The 19,226-nt window shown below is 47.4% G+C and overlaps 1 protein-coding gene across 2 annotated transcripts in view; it reads right to left on the bottom strand.

The window, feature by feature from the left end:
- Positions 1-19,226, bottom strand: part of LOC122388001 (zinc finger protein 384-like) — a 78,787-nt gene that overhangs the window by 44,512 nt on the left and 15,049 nt on the right. The window contains exons 1-2 of one of the 2 annotated variants that reach the window (XM_043378730.1): positions 5,885-6,475; positions 3,162-3,293 (exon numbers count right to left, since the gene is read on the bottom strand). In XM_043378730.1, coding sequence (XP_043234665.1) covers positions 3,162-3,293; positions 5,885-6,442 — 690 coding nt within the window. In that variant the 5' untranslated portion in view covers positions 6,443-6,475. Of the gene's footprint in view, positions 1-3,161; positions 3,294-5,884; positions 6,476-19,226 lie in introns of those variants that run through there. The other variant, XM_043378731.1, reaches the window with a different exon arrangement.

Raw genomic sequence — 19,226 nt, 5'->3', positions numbered from 1 at the left:
TAATTTATTTGTGTTTTTCCTCATTTTTGTGCATACAATGCTGCACAACAAAGCAGCTTTGGTAAATATTTTCTTAGTTTTTCGGACGTGAACTTCAAATTGCTACAAATGTCGTTTAACTTTATGAGCCATGTAATGAACTCCAGCAAAATGTGGCAGACAGAGCGCATTTGCCAGCGCAATTACAGGCGTTGCGGGGAAGCTTGAGCAATTCTTCATTAACTATTCGATACTGACTCAATCACTCATTTCTTATCGGTCGGCGGTACGCCCAGCCAGCACAAAACCAGAACCGTTTACAAGGCTCGATGTGACAGAGACCATTAATTTGCTCATTTTCAAGGCTGATGGCTAATCGTCTGAAAAATGTCTCTGTCATAACCATCACTTTGCCACTGGATGTTAACTCTTCATCGGCGGCATTAGCTTTTGTTACGAACGCAACATGTGTGGTTACGTGACAGAAAGAAAGGCTAGTATTTGACAGTCAAACTGATCGGACCATTTGAGAACATGCAAGCAGTTCAGGTTATAACGTCCCTGCATCCAAAACCTACAAAGTTCATCAATCTACTTCGCGCCTTTTCCAATAATTTGATCGCTAAAAATGACAGCCATTTTCTCATTCGCTACTCGTTCTTATTTTTCGCCCAGTAACCATCGTCGCGCGCTCGTCCCTGCCACTGCAGCTACTACTGCACCTCCCGTGACTCTGGTGCGCACGCATCCCGGCACGAGCCGTACCTTTCTCCCCCCCCTCCAATCACGGGGAGGGGAGGGGTGTTACGGATCGCTCCGGGCCGCTGCGTGCCAGTGGCCAGACACAATCGGCCACCACCGGCACGGGCCGTCTTTAATTGGTGCCTGCGAGCGTGCGCCGGTCTGCCCCGCAGTTACAATGGACAGAACAGAGATGAGTCTAGGCGGGTGTGGGGTAGAGGGCTGCTTCTGATATCTAGGTCTCAGATGAATGGAAGGACGGACGGACGGACAGACGGACAGACGGACAGACGGACAGACGGACAGACGGGCAGACGGGCAGACGGACAGACGAACAGACGGACAGACGGACAGACGGACAGACGGACAGACGGACAGACGGACAGACGGACAGACGGACAGACGGACAGACGGACAGACGGACAGATGGATTGATGGATTGATACAACAAAGCAGTTGAATATTAGCATTGCTTTTGAACTACATTTATGATCAAGTGCTTATCCTCGAGAAAACGGTAATGAACCGGCACTACCATGCAATGATGATTAGACAGTGCATTAAATTTCAGACTTCTTCTCGTCAAACAATAAAATGGGTCATTTCAATGGGTTTCTTATGTTGCTATTGAGATGGTGTCGACAAAAACTGCAGATAATATTTTAATTACTCATAAAGTTTACTTATTGTATAATATTTTAGCTGGCCAATGTCAATTTGTCCGGTTGCTTTGCTTTCGTTATGGTAAAAGGCAAAACAAGCAATGTATAATGATGTTGAGGGAAATTAGACTTTTATCCTAGTCGAAGTGAAATGTAATGCTGATAACGGTCTAATCTAATCAAGGAGGATTTGCCTAATTGTGACGGTTTTCTTATACCAAGAATTGCTTATACGAAAACAGGATCTATTCATTTTAATATGAATAAGTGTTGACGCATTACAAGACGTCAAAGGTTATCGTTTTGACATTCTTTGTTTTGTACTTTCCTCAGCACGGTTCGGGGTTACAACTGAAATGCACATGACATCGCTTGCCTCCCCCTCCCCCTCCCCCTTCCACTGAGCGTGCCAAATTCGTGCCCGATTCGGCCGTGTGGCCTGTGTTAGAATGTTCCCAGGGCTCGTCGGGGAAAGGTCCGGTTCATGACCCGGTGCCGGCATTGACAATCGAGTCACAGCCGACCGATGGAGGGCCGGTAAGGGCCCCGACTTTGATGTGACGCTGGATATGACACCAGCTACCCGCTCATTTGGCCATAGTCTTCTTGAACAGGACGCGGCAAAGACGAAAAAATATGGAAAGTCTCGTTACGTTGAGTTTGAAGAAATTATTGGATTGTGATTTCAAACAATAAATCATGGTGTACATAAAACGGCTCCTTTTCCTCGTCACCATCTAACTACCGTGGGAAAGACAGCGATACTGACAATGTGGGTGAACACGATATATTGATTATTGAACCTTACAGTAAAAGCAAAGGGCCGATAAAAGCAAATGTGATTAGTCCAGAATGCGATTCGATGTCTGCAATTAAGTGAACATTGAGATAAAGCTCAGACTAATTTGAGAAAACATCAGTCATTCTCTACACATCGTGCATGCGTGCGACCATTTTCCCAAACGTCACTTCAGCTTTCTTCATTTTGACGGACGTGGAAACTTCACCAAATGCCTATCGCTGAAAGAAAAAAAAAAATCCCGGAGGGCCGGATGGACGAATGGGTCCTGCTTTCCCAGGGTCTAACAATAGCCCCGGAGCTCAGCATTGAGGATGTTCAGTCGTTATACGGATATCGACTTCTGCAGGCCAACTGCACTTGTCTGAACGGTGACTCATTTGGCGAAAACAATGAGTTGTTGGAATCGTGCACCACAGGGAAATGTGATTTCGGTTACACGGAAAAAGACGATATTTTCACGCACGACTTATCAAAATAGTCAATGTTATGGATTGCAGTCGCTTATTTGGAACTTGTTTTGATATCTGGCCCATGCAAATGCATATTTGGAAAACCGTGCAGAATTACTCAAATTTACTTAGGTGTGAACAAAACTATTATTTCATCCAGGAAGACATTCATAAGTCGTCCTCAGTGAGCTTCAAACCAGGCGATGAACAAAAAAATAAAGCAAAATGTGCCGAACTACATGTAAATAGCAAATACCTCTGGACAGCCCGAAAAGAAAGAGTGGACACACGACAACCTTCGATGGAAGGTGAACAAAAACGAACATGCAAACCGGAAGCAAAACGAACTCAACCCAAAACTCAAATGCGCGCTTGAAATGCAATAAAAACGAAAAACGTAAAGCTGGACGGCGATTCTTGTAGTTTTGTTGCGCTCCATCCAGACGTAACAAAAAACAAAAGCACGACAAAAGAAGCTGCAACAAAAGACGACCATTCCCCAAGCTCGCCGGCATTCGGCGGCATTACCTGTAGGTTATTCATGAGTTTTTCGGTCATCGTCGCCGTGGCCAGCTGGCTGGAGTACCAAAAGTTGTTTGCCAGACTGGTGACCGGCTGGCTCTGGGACGAGGTGGCGGCGTCGCCAGCCGACTCCGTATCCTGATGGTAGGGTCAGTGAGGGTGTGATGTGAGGGAGCGTCCAAAGAGGTCACGGTAAATGGGCTGAGATAGTGGGTAAGGGCGCGACTCGTCAGGCTAAGGGACGCTAGTATGACCGGAGGTAATGTCAAACGGGCTGCATGGGGCGAATCCACTAAGGTGGGGTAATATACGGGCATCAGTAAGGGGCGCTGCTAGCATCTGAATATTTGGAATAGCTGGGCTTCCACGATTCATGAACCCTACACGCACACACACGCCAACTATCCGACAGTTCAGATTGAAACATTCGTAAAAAAAAACATGCAAATGTCGCTGCACTAGACAAGCACCTATTCATAATGTTCTGTAAATACAAGATTGTGCAGATAACCTAATGGTGTTAAATCAGATGTTTATGTGGGAAAACATCATTATTCTGTTCTATTTATATCAATCAAAGTAAGGAAGAGCGATAATTGTACCAAAAAGTGTTGATACGACAACCCGCATCAAAGCCGATGTAGCCGATCCGTGGTTGTGTGGTTTCTTTCTCGTCTTATCATGAATCGCAATGTTGCACCATGTTTTACATGTGCTTTACTTTTCTAACACCACAGTTACACGATATCCTGTTTAGGTATTTGAACGTTGAGCTGAGCATTGTTAATAAGATTATTAGAAGGATGAATAACCTGTTGCTCATTTCTATCAGAAATAGAAAAAATAAACCAATGGTTTATTTTTTCTATTTCTGATAGAAATGAGCAACAGGTTATTCATCCTTCTAATAATATCCTGTTTATTACAATGCGTATCGGCATAATAATCTAGACAAAAATACTACGTCACCTGTCAGGAAGGGTGGCAATAAATAACCAAAAAACAGGCAAAGGTTCACTGCAGCACACCGTACTATGAATAATTCAATACTGGCCATTCCATAAGTCATAACAGGAACAAGTGCAATATACATTGTGTAGCTCCTACTTTACACATTTTCCTGACAAACCTAATAGTGGTCACAATGTATCTAGGTGAATTTATCCACAGTTGAACTTAGAAAAAGGCGTCAGTGGCCCGGCGCCACAGGACGAGCTCTGAGGCCACACGGGCTGCTCGGGCAGCCAGTGATGGTGAGGGGTGATACCCGGCGTGCCAACGTGCCTATCCGACCATCACGCCGACACCAAATGACACCTGCTGTAGAGCTCCAGGTGCACGGGTAAGGCGCGCACGGCACTGGTCGACTGCAGGGACCGAGAGACCGGCCGCCGAGAGACCAGAGCTTGGTCGGGAACGGGCGACCGGCGGTGACGTGCGCACTGACGATTCACGGAGTGAGAATGGAAGAGAGGGAGATGGATGGCTAGAGAGGCTCCTGCTCTATGGTTGAGATGTGAAACCACGAAGGGATTTGAAGAGGAAGACGCCCCACTACCGCCCCGAGGAGCCCCAATTACAGGACACCTCACCAAATGACTCAATTGACAGCTATGTGGCCGAGCCGCACGAGGCAAATCGGGGCAATAGCAGGAAAGTCAGAGCCGCGAACGGCATAGTACGCGGTCATGGAACGTGCTCGCGCGACGGAAAATGACAGTTAGGAGGAAACCGTATGCGGACCAGGAAAAATGGCGACGAATCAGAGCGTGGGAAAGTGCTAGCTGTCACAGAATGGACAGATCTCGGAAAAAATGACGCTAAAAATGACGAAGAGCTCAAGATTATAATTATGCTAGTTTGCCGTGGGTTGATTGCATGACTGATTGTCCTAAAGACGATACATGCACTGCAAGTGCATGAGCGATGGCTCGATTTTTTTCCTCCTTATCATTGAGGAAACAATTACATCATGAAATCATTAAAATAGAGTTCCTATGACATCATGTTTACACTTCAAATTCGTGCGTTTTACCTTTGTTTCTAACTTTTCAGCAAAGCATTTCACACCGAACGATCTATCAATCACGATTTTTATGCAGCAGTGTGGACCGCTTCTAGGAAGTGATCGGATGACATCCTTTTCCACACTCAGTGGTCGTGCTGTAACCAATACCGAATTCCGAGAAACTTATCAGGAATACGTACAGGAGATAATGCCAGCGTCATGAGGTTTTCAGAAAAAAGATCACCTTATGTACTACTAACGATCAGGCAACTATTTCACCGCTTTAAGTTGTTCCCGAACGCTGAGAATGCTGGTCACGTTGCGGTATCGAGAGATGAGGAAGATTGATAAGAGTATGTGGTAATGTGCTCCACGGAAAAGTCGCCTTATTTTCCGCGGAGATTGCCTTATTACAACAAAGTAGTTCACTTCCAGATGTATCATGCTGCTCATTACTGGTATCGATGTCCAAAGGCTATTTATCATGTCTGACTAATGTTTCCTAAAAAGGTGACGCTAATCAGTAAATCTAGCAGTTATCACTGCACACAACGTGTCATCAGTCTGCATTAACGACACAACCAAAATAGAGCAAGCATGCATTGATCCCCGTCATATAGGTACTTAGACTATTACATCCTCCAACCTCAATCCTTACGTCACACCCCAGTCCCGCCGTATGCCAGACTACAGACCCACCCCATCCCCTCCCCTCCTGTACCTGAACTCCGCACAGCAGTCGTTCGGCCAGTCTGGACGCGGCCAGTTGGTGCGACTGCCAGAACTCCATCGCCAGCGGGTATCCGGTGGGAGCCATCGGCGCCATCGCACCCATCGGCAGCGACAACCGATGGTGTTCCTCCGCTGCATCGCTGCGCTCCTCAGACGCGTCTCCGCGCTCCTCTGTGGATTCGTTTCTGTCCTCCGCCGACCCGTTTCTGTCCTCTGCGGATTCGTTGCTTTCGTCGTTGGTCTTGATTCTGTCCTGAAGTGTCTCTGGGTGGCTCTCAGAGACGGACTCGCCGTGCTGCTCGTAGGTATCGGCCCTTCGCTGGCGATCTATCTCGTCCTGCTCGACCTTCGTCTCGTTGGGGTCGTTAGGAGGACGGTCCAGGGATGACCCGAACGCACCCTCACCGGGTGGCGGCGGAGTCTCTTGATGACGGGGCGGCGTCATCCGGTGATACGGAGGCGTCATCCGCTGGTACGGAGGCGTCATCCGCTGGTACGGAGACGTCATCCGGTGCAGGGGAGGCGTCATCCGCTGGCGTGGTGACATCGCCCGGCCTGGCGAGCCGTCGGGTGTGCCCGGGACAACGCCCTGAGGCACAGAGACGGTCAGGGCGTGCCGCCTGCTGCCGCCGTCACCGCCCCCGTCGCCGAGGTCACCGAGGTCACCGCACTCGTCACCGAGGTCACCGAGGTCGACAAACTCGTCACTGAGTTTATCGAGGTCACCGAGGTCACTGATTTCCTTACCGAAGTCACCAGAGACGAGATGGAATACAGAAGAAGGTGGAAGGGAAACATCGACATGCAGGAGATCATGCTCGACGCGCGATCGCCAGAGGTTGGCGTCATGCTGGTGAACGTCTCATTCGAAATGTATGTGTGTTTTTTTTTTTACCGTTTCAATAATATCAGTGGGTCTATCCACGGATATGCTTGTCCTAGCATGGCGGTCATAATATTTTATGTTTCACTATAGTTCGTTTTTTTTTTCTCAGTTCGACCCTCACTTATGACTTGTAACTCCACAGCAGAGGCAGTTGACAGTTTTGCGTTCGAAATTTATTATTTGTTCTAACGTACAACTTTCAACACCCATGGCATACCTCTCCGCTAATCCCAAACGATAAATATATGTATTTGTAGTTGCGTTTTTCTAGCTGTAAGATAAACAATAATGATGCCTCTTCAGCCCAACAGAGCAGCTGGCCTAAAACAAATTCAAATATAGCACACGCAGCTAATGTGACGTGGACGTTACCATGCGGAATCCAAGGGAGAGGGCCTGTGACGACCCACACACGTCCCTCCTCCCGTCACCCCTTCGATCAGTCAACGAGCACCTAATGAAGCGCATTACTCCTGAAAAACTCCCACCGATAGCCATGTAGCAACAAAACTTGGACACGCAAAACAATGTGTGATTGGGGCCTGTCTCCGTTTCGTGATTCACGATAGTGTGTCACGCCAGTCAGTGATGGTCGCTTATTGTGATTGATGGCTGCCGGCCAGCCGACGAGGCGGATGTCAGCTTTTAGAGTCAGTTTTCATAACTCTTAAAACGGCGCATTTTTCGGCACTAAGTGACCAAACTCCGCTCTAAGTGGTCTTGTCCGCAACAACCCCAGAACTACCGGTCATAAATCAGCACTGAAATGCGCTGATGAAGTTGACACGAGCTAACTTTGCGCTCGTCCACCAGCTAAGAGCCTCGGGCACATTTGTTAGAGCAAGTGTCCGCCTCGATTGGCGGCGTTTTCCTGGCCGTGACCGATGGAGAACGATCACACCCGGTAACAATTTAGCGGCGGCGACTCTTCCGATGACGCCAAGGAGCGTCTCTCGTCACCGATATAAACCACTGATGTGATATAATTCATGGAGCAAAATCCGGGAAACCGATATCTACTTCTGTGCCACTTTCCTCGTGATAAGGATCGATGATGAATAAGCTAGAAGCCGTTATCCTCCAGAAGCGGCGCGATGACAATCATCCTCGACAATCAGTGGCGTCATGGGCGCCACAATCGGCGCCGCCGTTTTATTCACTCGGTCAAGGCTGGCCCGGGTCAGAGGCCTTGGTTGTAACGCTCAGCACGGTTGACAGGCGCGCTTTCAAATCGCCGCGCGATGCGACGCTTTAACCGCTGGCTGTGACGCGCGCGCGCCGCGCCAGCAGAGACGACGCGCTAAAAAACAAGACAAAAACTCGCAAAGCATAAAAATCACCGCCTCACCTGGCGTCTGTGCCGCCCGGGAGCGCTCCCGCGCCAGGCCGGCCCGACCCCCGGATTCCTTTAGATAGGATCACGTTGTGATTAGGGGAACTTTTCAGGGGCGCCGGCGCGCGCATTGTCTTGGCCCGGGAGCGCCGGCTCGGTCTAGAGCGGCCGCAGCAATCAGCGCGACTTCTATGCAGATCTGGATTGTTTAATCCGACCATCTATCTCGCGTTTTTGTCTCATGCCGCCGCGTCGCATTTGCATACTGCGGCAGAAGTGGTGCGCCGTTCTCAGGACGGACCGGTTCGCTGCTAGTGGCGTCCGTCGCCCGTATGGAAATGATGAGAAAGGGATACCGTAATTACCGCCGGTAATTTTATTGCATTAGTCAGGCCTGTGATGGGACGAGACTGCCACGCAGGAATTTGGTCCGGCGCGCCAGTGGCACCTGCGAGAGGGCAGCGGCCAGACGGGACAGCGGCCCCGAACAGGACAGCGACCGCCACTACCAAAGAAGACAGCCACCAGGCAACACAGCGGCCTAAACGTCCAAGAGGACAGCCACCAAACATGACAACAGTTTCATATAGGAAGGAAACCTCTAAAAGAACAGGCTAAATTTATTTATCTTGTATGTTGTCCTGACATTCAAGACAAGAGATTGTCACTGAAAGGAAACAATTGTCTGCCAATGAGTTAACGTTACAATTACAATATTCAAAACGTTATGCAAAGAAAGAATAAAATCATATTGATCTAATGGAGTGCTTTGACACTTGAGTTCACACTTGAAGCACATAGATACGAATGATACAGGCTATGTCGCTAAAACGGAGCGCGTTGTCAGTGACGCAAAGTGATGGTCAAAGGCGGACGTTTGCGGACAGGGTGCGCTAACACCTTTGACTTTACCGGGTCAACGCGCTGCCAAATTCGTCATAGACGCGTGGCGGTGACCCTGACCGATTCCTCGTCCTGAACATGACCGGGCTGGCGGCCTGTTCGACCGGGAACATCCTTCACGCAACAGTACGAACAGGAAGGACCCGGGCGGCGCTGACAGCGAAAAACACGCGAATAGGTGTGTGATTAATGATGGAACCCTGTGTCGTCCGATAAGATCTTCACAGATCTATGCGGCGCACAGACATCGGAAAAATAACCTTATCGAGTTTCCCTACAGCTTTCAGGAAGAAAATTCGGCCCGGGTGCACGGAATAAAACGGTTTCGAGACCGCGACATGCCAAATGACCGACCACTATCAGATCAATGCCTGTTGGCTGCGAGCGTTATTCGATACTAAATGTAGCCAGTTATACGTTTCAAAGAAATCGACTGGGAATAAACGATAGCCGAAAATAAGGAAACGTTTAGCGGCAGTGACCAAGTCATGCGCGCAATTGATAGCAATCTGAAAATGTGTTAATCAGCTTCGCTACCACTTAAGCTCATTTTCACGACTTTGTTAGTTCTTTTTTTGCGATATCGCGTGCACTGTAAAGTGACAATAACATGTCCGTTTAGCTGCACACTGCACAGGTGTTACCGTGTTGCAGGGAAGGTGTCCCGGAGACCTACGCGCAGTGCTCGGCAGAACACTGGGTGGGGACATTTTTCCTTTAGCGGTCTCGATTCGACCCCGGTCGTCCTTACGTGACGTCCTGTACCGTCTCTGTCCTTGTGTTATCGTGCGGCAGCGGACTTGTGCCGAGGCGTCACAATGCTCCGAGTGGGCGACTACGAAAGGTTTGGGTTTTAGGCAGATTCAGCAAGCCATAGAAATAGTCACCAATGAACGATCATTGACTTCACTGCTCCTTCCTGAGTCCTGACGATAAGGCTAGTCGTCGGAAATTGCGAGGGGTTAAGTATGGTTTCAGTACCAAGCGTAGCGCTGAACTTTTCTTGAATTTTCATTGAAATTTTTCGCACTAAAAAACGCAAAAATCGAAATTCCAATCAAGTTTTTGGCTTGCAGTTGGCTGCAATAATAAAACCATTCTCTGCGAACATTTTTAGTGTATGTTTTTGATGCATTCTGCTAAATCTAAGACGTTCTCTTATAAACTACCGACTATTGAAAACAGTGGATTAAAGTAAAAACGCTTTACAAAACCCGAAAAGTCCATACCTATCTGCCGGCTGTCTGTCTGCCTGTCTGCCGTATCTGTCTGCAAGTAGCGGTCACCTTTGATTAGCAGGACAGGTGATGTCATATTCCTCAGGTTCGGCGCATCAGTCCGGGCCCGACTGGCGTCACAAGGACCGTGGGAACAGCGCGGCGGTGACACCGACTCGTCAGAACCGACCGACCGACCGACCGGACGGGTTGTGTGCCCGACGCAGCGCCACCGCCATCTGTTGAGCCCAGCCGGAACTATCGGTTAGCTAGCGCTGTCGGCTGCCGTCCAAAGCGCGAGTGGTCCATCCATCGGCCCCGCGCCGGACTATGGCAAACGCGTGCGTAATTGAACGGTAATTGTTGGCCGAATTGACGTGACGCGGCCGCTGTGAAGAGCGCCCGTCATGATGGACGTCAGCAGCAGAGGTGCAGGCCAGCAAATTGGACTCTGTCACGCGGCATAACGGTACCGAGAAAATAAATGTGGTCCAGCCAAGATAGTTGCTAAGTTATCAAAAGCCTAGCGAGCCACTCGGGAAAATGTTTATGGTTGCCTTGAAATATTTAAACAACACTTGAAACAAATTAGTATAACTGCCCACTTGCCTCAATAAAAATTTATATAACTCGCTTTGAATTTATCCCGATCACCTTCTTTCCAACTAGTCAGTTTAGAAGCTCACATAAGCATTTGATTTAAGTGTTGAGCATCATATGATTAACATGGTCTTTCAGTAGTGTGACTAGGATTTGCTTTTCAAATTGGCGAACGGGGTCATTTCAATTTATCTTTCTGTCGATGAAACAGCACTAGGTAAACAACCTATCTCATAGTTATTTTGCATGTTCAGTATAATTATAAACACTATGCTTAAAATCTCGTGCGGCATCAATCTCCGTTTTTATTTTTGTTTGTATGCTCATTAGCAAATGTATATACAATCACGATGCACCAGTGTATGATTGACGTGTCGTGCTGCCCGTGATGGTATCCTTGCTGCTTTTGTACTCATAAAAATGCCGAGCTGTCCACAACTAGCGGTTCATTTTGTGCACTCGTGAGAAACAATACGATAAATAACTTTTACACACAAAATAATGTTACATAAGTTGTGGACTCTGCTTGTTCTAATAACGATTGTCTATCGAAATGAACTAAATCTATAATAAAAAATCGAATACTTGCATAGTCAGGCGAAGACAGCACTGATTTCTTTTTCTTTCATATTTAAAGGTACTCTATTGGGACTACCGGTCATGGTCGGATGAGCCAGTTTCATTATCCAGGTTTGCCATTGTCATTGTACGGCTCAGCCACTTGTGCCTATAACAAAAAAAAAACAGGTATATTCCGACGGCATCTTATGTAGTGTAACCATATGAAAGCAATGAGTATTGGTGAAAATGGCGAGCCTTGTGACAATGGCGCGATACATTGTGGTAACGAAAAGGCACAAAACACACAAAGTTTGGTGTCTATGGTTGGAAAGAAACAATAGTTTGTGCAAGCTTTGAATGTTCGGCGAAAATGATAATGTTTTGCCTGTTACATGAAAAAGCAGTTGCGAAACAAGTAAACAACATAAAAATATAACTTAAAATGTATAGGTAGATTTGAGCATATAGATTTAGAAGAAGTCAGGCTGAATCAAGCTGTGCAATTGATTATTTGCGTACAGTGCACATACCGGGTGGCCCAGAAAAAACGTTCCGAACTTTGGAGGCCGATATATCAAATACGAGTACAAATAACGAGCCAACATTTTCATCACGTTTGCGTCATTTCTTTGCGCATTGGTATGCCAAATTATAACACTATACCATCATTTTCAAGCTGGCAATCTTGAGTTGAATTAAGCAAGACGTTTTTGCTTTTTTTGCCGATGTCAAACAATAGTGATGATTGGGTTAGACGTCCCATGTTATAAAAAAAAAAATAGAGCACGTGAATGAAACCAACACGTATGTTCTTATTTTAAATATTTTTGTCTCACTTATGAGCCAAATATTCAAATACTGAGCCAAAATGGTGCTCATGGATGTCATTCGTTTCAACACCAAATCATGTTTCGAGCAGGAGTGGCACGGTGCATGGATTAGGTACTGCTGATTACCCTCCTTTCAGTAGATCAAACAGTAAATCGACCGGATAAGGAAAACAAACTAAAGCAGACTTGTTCCTGTGCCAGAAAACCACAGAACAGCTTATGAAAAAACAACATTGCCAGCAGATGACAAAAAAAAAACTGGTTGAAAAGCTACCTTTTCCCATGAATGTCAGCCAGGAAAGCATTTGAGCCACAAGATGGTTAGAAAACTGGAAACTTCTTCCGATGCCGCTGGCACAGATCCATCGTGGTTGCCTGAGGGAATGTGTCATCCTGAGACCCGAACCATCAATGAGACTAGCTGCCAGTAGAAGTCATGGCTCTAGGCCGCGGTGCCACGGGGTGAAACTCATGAAAGTGACCCGTTCACTCACATTTTTTAGTAAACATCGGAGCAAAAAAGTATTTTTTACATGGCATGCTTGAAACACGAACCGTTTAAAAAATTATTTACCGAACACCATGAAAATCACACCATTTACTGAAAATGTGTGCCGTATTAACTATTCGAAGTTTCAATGTTGTATCTTTATCACTTTCTGAGAAATATTGATTTAAAGTTGGGAACGTTTTTTTCTGGGCCACCCGGTATAACTGAAACGTTTTCTGGCTTATGCAGCAATGCTGGTATTATGGCTAAAATAGTAGTGCATGCATCGCCATTGCGGCGCGCATATCTTAAGTTAGTCTGTTTTTATCGCGTGCGGTAGCGATGTTCCTTATGATGCTCCAATGCTTACCGTCTTTCAATCATCTCTTCCTTACATTTAAATTGAACAAGCAAACTGTCTTTAAAATGGGCCTTGCACCGTATATAAGCCCAATGCTCGTCCAGAAAAGTTCAACGGTGAAATATGACGTCTGATAACGATTAAACTTCCCATATTTCTAAATGAAACACAAATAAAAGGCGCTGCGCCCCTCGTCGTCTAGCAGAGGTGCTTAAGTGCACGTGGCACTCAAGCTGTAAATAAGCGCCTCCCTTGGCCAATGCCCATAACGATGTCATGTGTCTTGAACAGCGCAATCCCTTCCGTCCCCGCCTCCGTTCTCAGCTCTAGCCGAGCCTGCCCACCAGTTGCATTTAGTCCGAGATTTTACTGAGCTGGTGAGAAGAAATAAGTGGAGTGCTGCTGAACGGAGTTCGGATTTTAAATAAGTAAACGAAATAAAATGCAACCATGTTTCGGGAAAAATGATTCGTCCTAAAATGCTAGTTTCGATTAGGTGTGCTTAATGACCACAGCTGTATAAAAAACTAGGAATCATACCTTTTCTTTTTGCAATATGAAAACACTTGATAGACGAGCCCATAGGACGAGTATTCAAATTCGGACTGACCGCAGGTCAGGTATGTACTTACACCTTCGGTGATCGCTTGTGACCCTTGTAGACTTCCGGAGACCGCCTGAGACTCAGGATCTCTGCCCCGGATACCAGAGCTTTGAACACTCGGCACAACCATGACACTGTTTTTGTATCCACACCTCGGTTCTTCAGAGCGTTCAAACTGTCCTTGTTTCAGTCAAACACTCACGCCACTCTCCACCGGGTCTTTGGATCACGGGACGGAAATAAGCCACTCTAGGTCACTGCTTCTTTTATCGAATGCCCAGTGATTGCTTGACCGTAAATCGGATGACAATAATTATCTAAGCATGGTGACTTATCTGTCAGCTTTTGCCCACTTATTAAGCAAAAACTATTTTCAGAGCAGTTTTCGGTGCGCTCAGAGACTGTCGACAGCCGCGGCGCGCTGTCGGCGAGAGTGGCGCTCTGCGACCAGTGCGGGATGTCACCTCGCCGCCCTTCTCCGCCGCTTTCCAGCTGATGTCCCCGCCGCCTCGACTAGCCTTGGCCGCTAGCGTCACATTGGACTCGCGCACTATTCACCGTATGCAAATTATTCACTGAATGCAAATCGGCTGTGTTTTTTTCTCGGCGCCGCCGCACCACGTCTGACCGGTGGGGTCGTCTTTGAGGGGCGCCCTCTCCCGCGCGCCCGCCGCCGAGGAACGCTTTGTTTTGGCGTCCGGTGAGCGCGACAGCAAAAAGCAATGGCAAAAAGTGTCATTTACCATGGGCCGGCAGAGGTGTGCACCCGACAGCTCGACTCTGAGGACGACCTTGCAGGATTTGTGTGAGGTTGCCGGTCGGCGGATGTCGCGAAGGATGTGATGTGATCGGGTTTCACACACCGAAGGAACTTTCACTTTTAAAGAACGCTCCACGTGGTTGAAATATGTAGAACGGTTCACTGTGCTGCTTAGATGATGAGCGAAATCGCAAATTCCGCAAATTATTGGTTCTTGGAATTGTAAACAGACGTTTTTCACGAAAATACTTATAAACACCTTGGAAATGTTTCGTTTTTAACACAAGCAGGTATCTTATTTCAGAGGAATGTCGAATTTTAGAATGATGCTTTGATCGCGATAGAAGCGCTTAGGGCAATTTTTTAAAGAAATATTTTGCATTATTTCGCTTCAATAACCCGCGCCCTGGTGTGGGTCTGAGCCACCTTCGCCCTGGTGGGGGGGGGCCAAAATGACCCCCCCCCGTCTAACTCGAAAACGAAGAGGGCTAGGAAGACGCGGAAAAAAGCAAACGAAAGCCCATAACAAGTACGTTCGAAAGTATTTCGGTCATTTTTTCGCTAAGGTCAATATTGAGGTCGCTAGAGGTCATCATAGGTCAAATTTCAGTGTTTTCGGTGTTGCCGGACATATTCCGCTGTAGCTCGGAAACTAGAAGAGCTAGAGAGCCGCGGAAAAAAGCAATCGATAGCTCTTTTCAAGCTCTTTCGCCAAGGTTCGTCAGATTTGACCTCAGCTCAACGGTTTGGCCTACAGAGGTCATGCAAGGTCAACTTGGCAAATTTCGTTGAAAATGTTTTTAACTATAGCATGCATTCACGAGAAAATAGAGAAACGATTCATGCACCATCGTGCTTGGCTCGTCGAGACGCGTCGAATGATATATAGTTTGACCTCGAAAGGTCATTTTGAAAATTTGACCTCAGGTCAAGGTCATGACCTTACCGAAATAGGTCATGCTGCATATCATTCGATCCGCATTGACGAGACAAACACGATAAACGTCGAACGGAGTCTCTATCTCTATTCAATAACAAATAAGTGCAGAAAAACCGCTGGTGACCTCTGGTGACCAGGGAGATGACCTAGCGTGACCTCAGCGAGGTCACAAGCAAATGGTTTCACATGGGCTGTGATTTGCTGACCCAAGACACTTCAATAACGAAATATAGGAACAATCACGCCCGATTTAGCTGAAAAACAACTACTTTTCGATTCTCCCATTGACTTATAATGGGGAGCAGCGATGACCTGACCTGACCTTAGGTCACATTTATAAAAAATCCGAGATAGCCATTTTGTAGAGCTGGGTGACATCTTCAAGTACTGTAAATTTTACATCGATCGGATAAAAGCTGTGCCTTTGAGAGAGCTTTGAACTTTTTTAGAGGTGGTGTCAGTTTTGGTGACCTTGTGACCTGACCTGACCTGACCCGAACCCCCCAAAAAAGGACATGATGTAAAAATGTTGAATAAACAGCTATACAAAGTTTCAGGGCGCTAACTCAAGTGGTTTCTGAGTTATCGCTGAAAAACCACAGGGGGGGGGCCAAAATGGCCCCCCCCCACCAGGGCGAAGGATAAAATCGCTTGTAAGATGCGGTCAGACCGTTGCTTAATTATCTTTTACTTATGGTATTGAAAATGCGATTGTGTGCAGTGCTGCACGATAAAGCTAATGATCGCAAAGTCCTTCGTAATTGTTTCTGTATGGCGCTAACACTGTAGCCAATAGCCGTACCTATTAGCTTTGCTAATTGTAAGCACCTAGTACCTACTTATCTTTTGTAATGTTTATTGTGTTTGGAGAGCAGCTTAGTTTTTAGACCACACTGGTGCACATCTTGCAGTCATACGGTTAGTTTTATTTATTGTGCATTATATTGTGCTTACTGAACATATAAGTACACATATGCAAAGCAATTTCAGCTGAATGACTGAACAAGTTTGTCTAGTAGCCCGTCCCATTACCGCCAGTAATAACGGTGCAAAAATGGCCTGCATTGAACAAGTAAACGAAAACTACGAATTACATTGGGACATGCAGACTGACAGACCGTATTATCAGTCCTGTGTGTATAATGCAACGATGAATACATAGCGAAGTGACCCCCGGAATAGCACATGAATCAAACAAATGTGGCGATTTTTGATTAGATACATGATGTGCGGGCACTGCGTTTGTCGCACAAGCACCACAATGGTTCGATGACCTCTCTGAGGTCAAGGTCAAACTGGGTGGGCGATCAGTTATAATATTTGTCGGCTGACAAATGTTTGACAAGGAATGCCATTTGATGGAAGCGTATCAAGTGATGCACCATGCTCCAAATCTGATTCAGATGAAGTCGCAGCGTGGGTTTTTGACAGACTAGATATCATCACGGAACTAGCGTGCAGATAAGATTGGCGTGACAAATGAGCACACCTGAGGACGTCTTCGTGAAATTAGCGTGTATTAGCATGTGACTTCCGTCAATGTCGAAACGTGACCACATTTCCACAAGATTTCGGGCGCTTCCTGATAATGCACAGGCAACATTGTACCACGTATAATTTACTCGCTAAAAAATCAAATTTGCGTAAAAAAGATATCAGCGCAAAACAGGTACTGTTTCGAACATTCTTATTTGAGAAAAGATTGATAATCTACGAAGCTACATACATTTCTAGCACACTTTTATTTTCAGGCTCCAATGTGAGCATGCAACAGCAGTTGCATAATCTTGTTATCGTCGCAAAATGTTTTTGGTATTAATGCTATCTTAATTAGCAATATCGACATGAAGGCGACATGTGGTCTACTTGGCTGAGGTGATTCAATTGGATCACATGGCATAGTCACATTTACTTTGTATTCCTCCTGAGCAGTTTTTCCATTTTCAATTACAATTGCATTTGATTTGTATACAATATACAAATACAATATTGCATTCAATTGTATTTCAATTGTATTTGATTGCTTAATTCCTTTGTTAATTTATTCGACTTGGTTACAAATTAGATGAGAAAGATATTTGAATTTAACGAAATGAACAGAGGTATTATGCGTGACTTGAATTGCCAGCCAGTATAGCAATGGGCAGACACCCGGGGTAAGCAATGCTACCAGCATGCACCATCTACCTTCTTCCAGCTGCATTTCTCGGGTTGTAACTGCTTTGCTAACTGTCGCTGAATCATGAATATCCGACAAGTCGTGACCTCAGCACGGTCACATCACGCTGATCTGGCCACGATGCCGTTCGCTGGGACAGGCCGAGCAGCAGATGACGCCACAGAAGTCAATCCGATCAGCGTCATCAAATTCCCACTCATCAAACCTCGCGCCAGTCCCCACGAATGATTGGCGTGTCCAACCCCCCTCCCCGCCCCACCCCACCCCCGCCGAGCCGCCCGGGGGTCACGTGACCTCCTGGGAGCGCCCGTGTGACCGTACCTCAGACTTCCGGTGCCCGCCGTCGGTCGGTCGGTCGCTCGGCTGCCCGCGGCGCCTCTCCAGCCCACTCGACCACACCGAGACACGAAAAATGCGCCGTCTGTTTTTCGACGACGGCGGCGGCGCGGCCGGTCGGTGGAGGGGCGCGGCGCCGCCGCCGCCGCCGCCCGGCCCGGCCCCTCTCATCAATATCCACCGTCGGAAAAATCCCCGCTCTCTGATTGGCTATAGGCCTCGCTCGGCGCAGCCAAGGGGAGGGGAGAAGAAAAAGCGGGCGGGAAAAAGTGGTAAAAATCTGACTGAAAGGGGAGTCGCACGACGGTAAAAATGACGTCGGTTGTGAGGCGGGGGACGGGGATAATGGTGCCGGCGGGACAGGCGCGGGGGGCTGGCGGTGGCGTCAGCTGCCGTTCGCCGGCCTGGCAGACGCCCGGCGAAGGCGAGAGTCATCAGACGCGGCTGGGCCGAGTCGGAGTCAGGAGGCAGCCGCTTATGGTTGGTCATGATGCGGGCAAATCAGAAGCGGACAGATATAGGTGTAAGTTTGGCACTGATTGCGTAAATGAATGAAGTAATCGAGCGAGTTGGTTTACCACTATCAACCAAACTTTGTTGCAATTAGTTCAAAATCACTCTTTAAAACAAAAATACAAAAACAAAAATACGATAAACAAAAATACGAACCAGTTCTGCTTATACTCAGACTAAGCCACGCCGAACGAATAGGTATGATACAAGTCTCAAGCGTTGTAGACTTCGTCCTGATCCTTGTACAGCTATCTTCCTATATTTCTTAGCTCTTTCCATAGCATCCACTGCATCCACCACAGCCTGCGGCCTCCAGTGAGGTAAGCAACAAAGACCACTTTTGGGCTGCCCCTCCCGTTTTCCATTCTAATTCAGCGCCTCCCGCGGTTCTCGGGCGAGCTCCCAGCGTCGTGTCATCAGCCCAGCTCATTGGGCCCGGCTGCAAAGCCGTTTTTCTTGATCAACTTTGCATATCCATCCCATTACGCATTTTTCCGAGCCGCCAACGGCGCGCCGGCGGGGCTCGCTCGGGTTTAATGGCACTTTTATAACTTCTTCCGCCCCGTCGATGGCGGCGCTGGGTCGTCGACGTCGACGAATGGCCTGGGGCGGTCCGACGGGCGGCGAGGACAGGCTGCGCTTTACGGTCGCCGCGTCCCTGCATATGCAGTCGGCCGCCGTTCCTAGAGCGAAAAAAAAAAACGCTCCGGCCGTTCTTCTATGTGACTGCACGTGCGCGGCTTCGTTAGGCAGCCGCGTCGACAGAGATGACCCGGACGACGAAAACAAAGCGAATCGTCTCGCCAAATGGTCCATAA

This window comes from Amphibalanus amphitrite, unplaced genomic scaffold (assembly GCF_019059575.1).
Source record: "Amphibalanus amphitrite isolate SeventyFive unplaced genomic scaffold, NRLGWU_Aamphi_draft 000305F_arrow, whole genome shotgun sequence".
Lineage (NCBI taxonomy): Eukaryota > Metazoa > Arthropoda > Thecostraca > Balanomorpha > Balanidae > Amphibalanus > Amphibalanus amphitrite.
The sequence above is the reverse complement of the archived record's forward strand: the minus strand, read 5'-3'. Positions and strand labels throughout refer to the sequence as shown.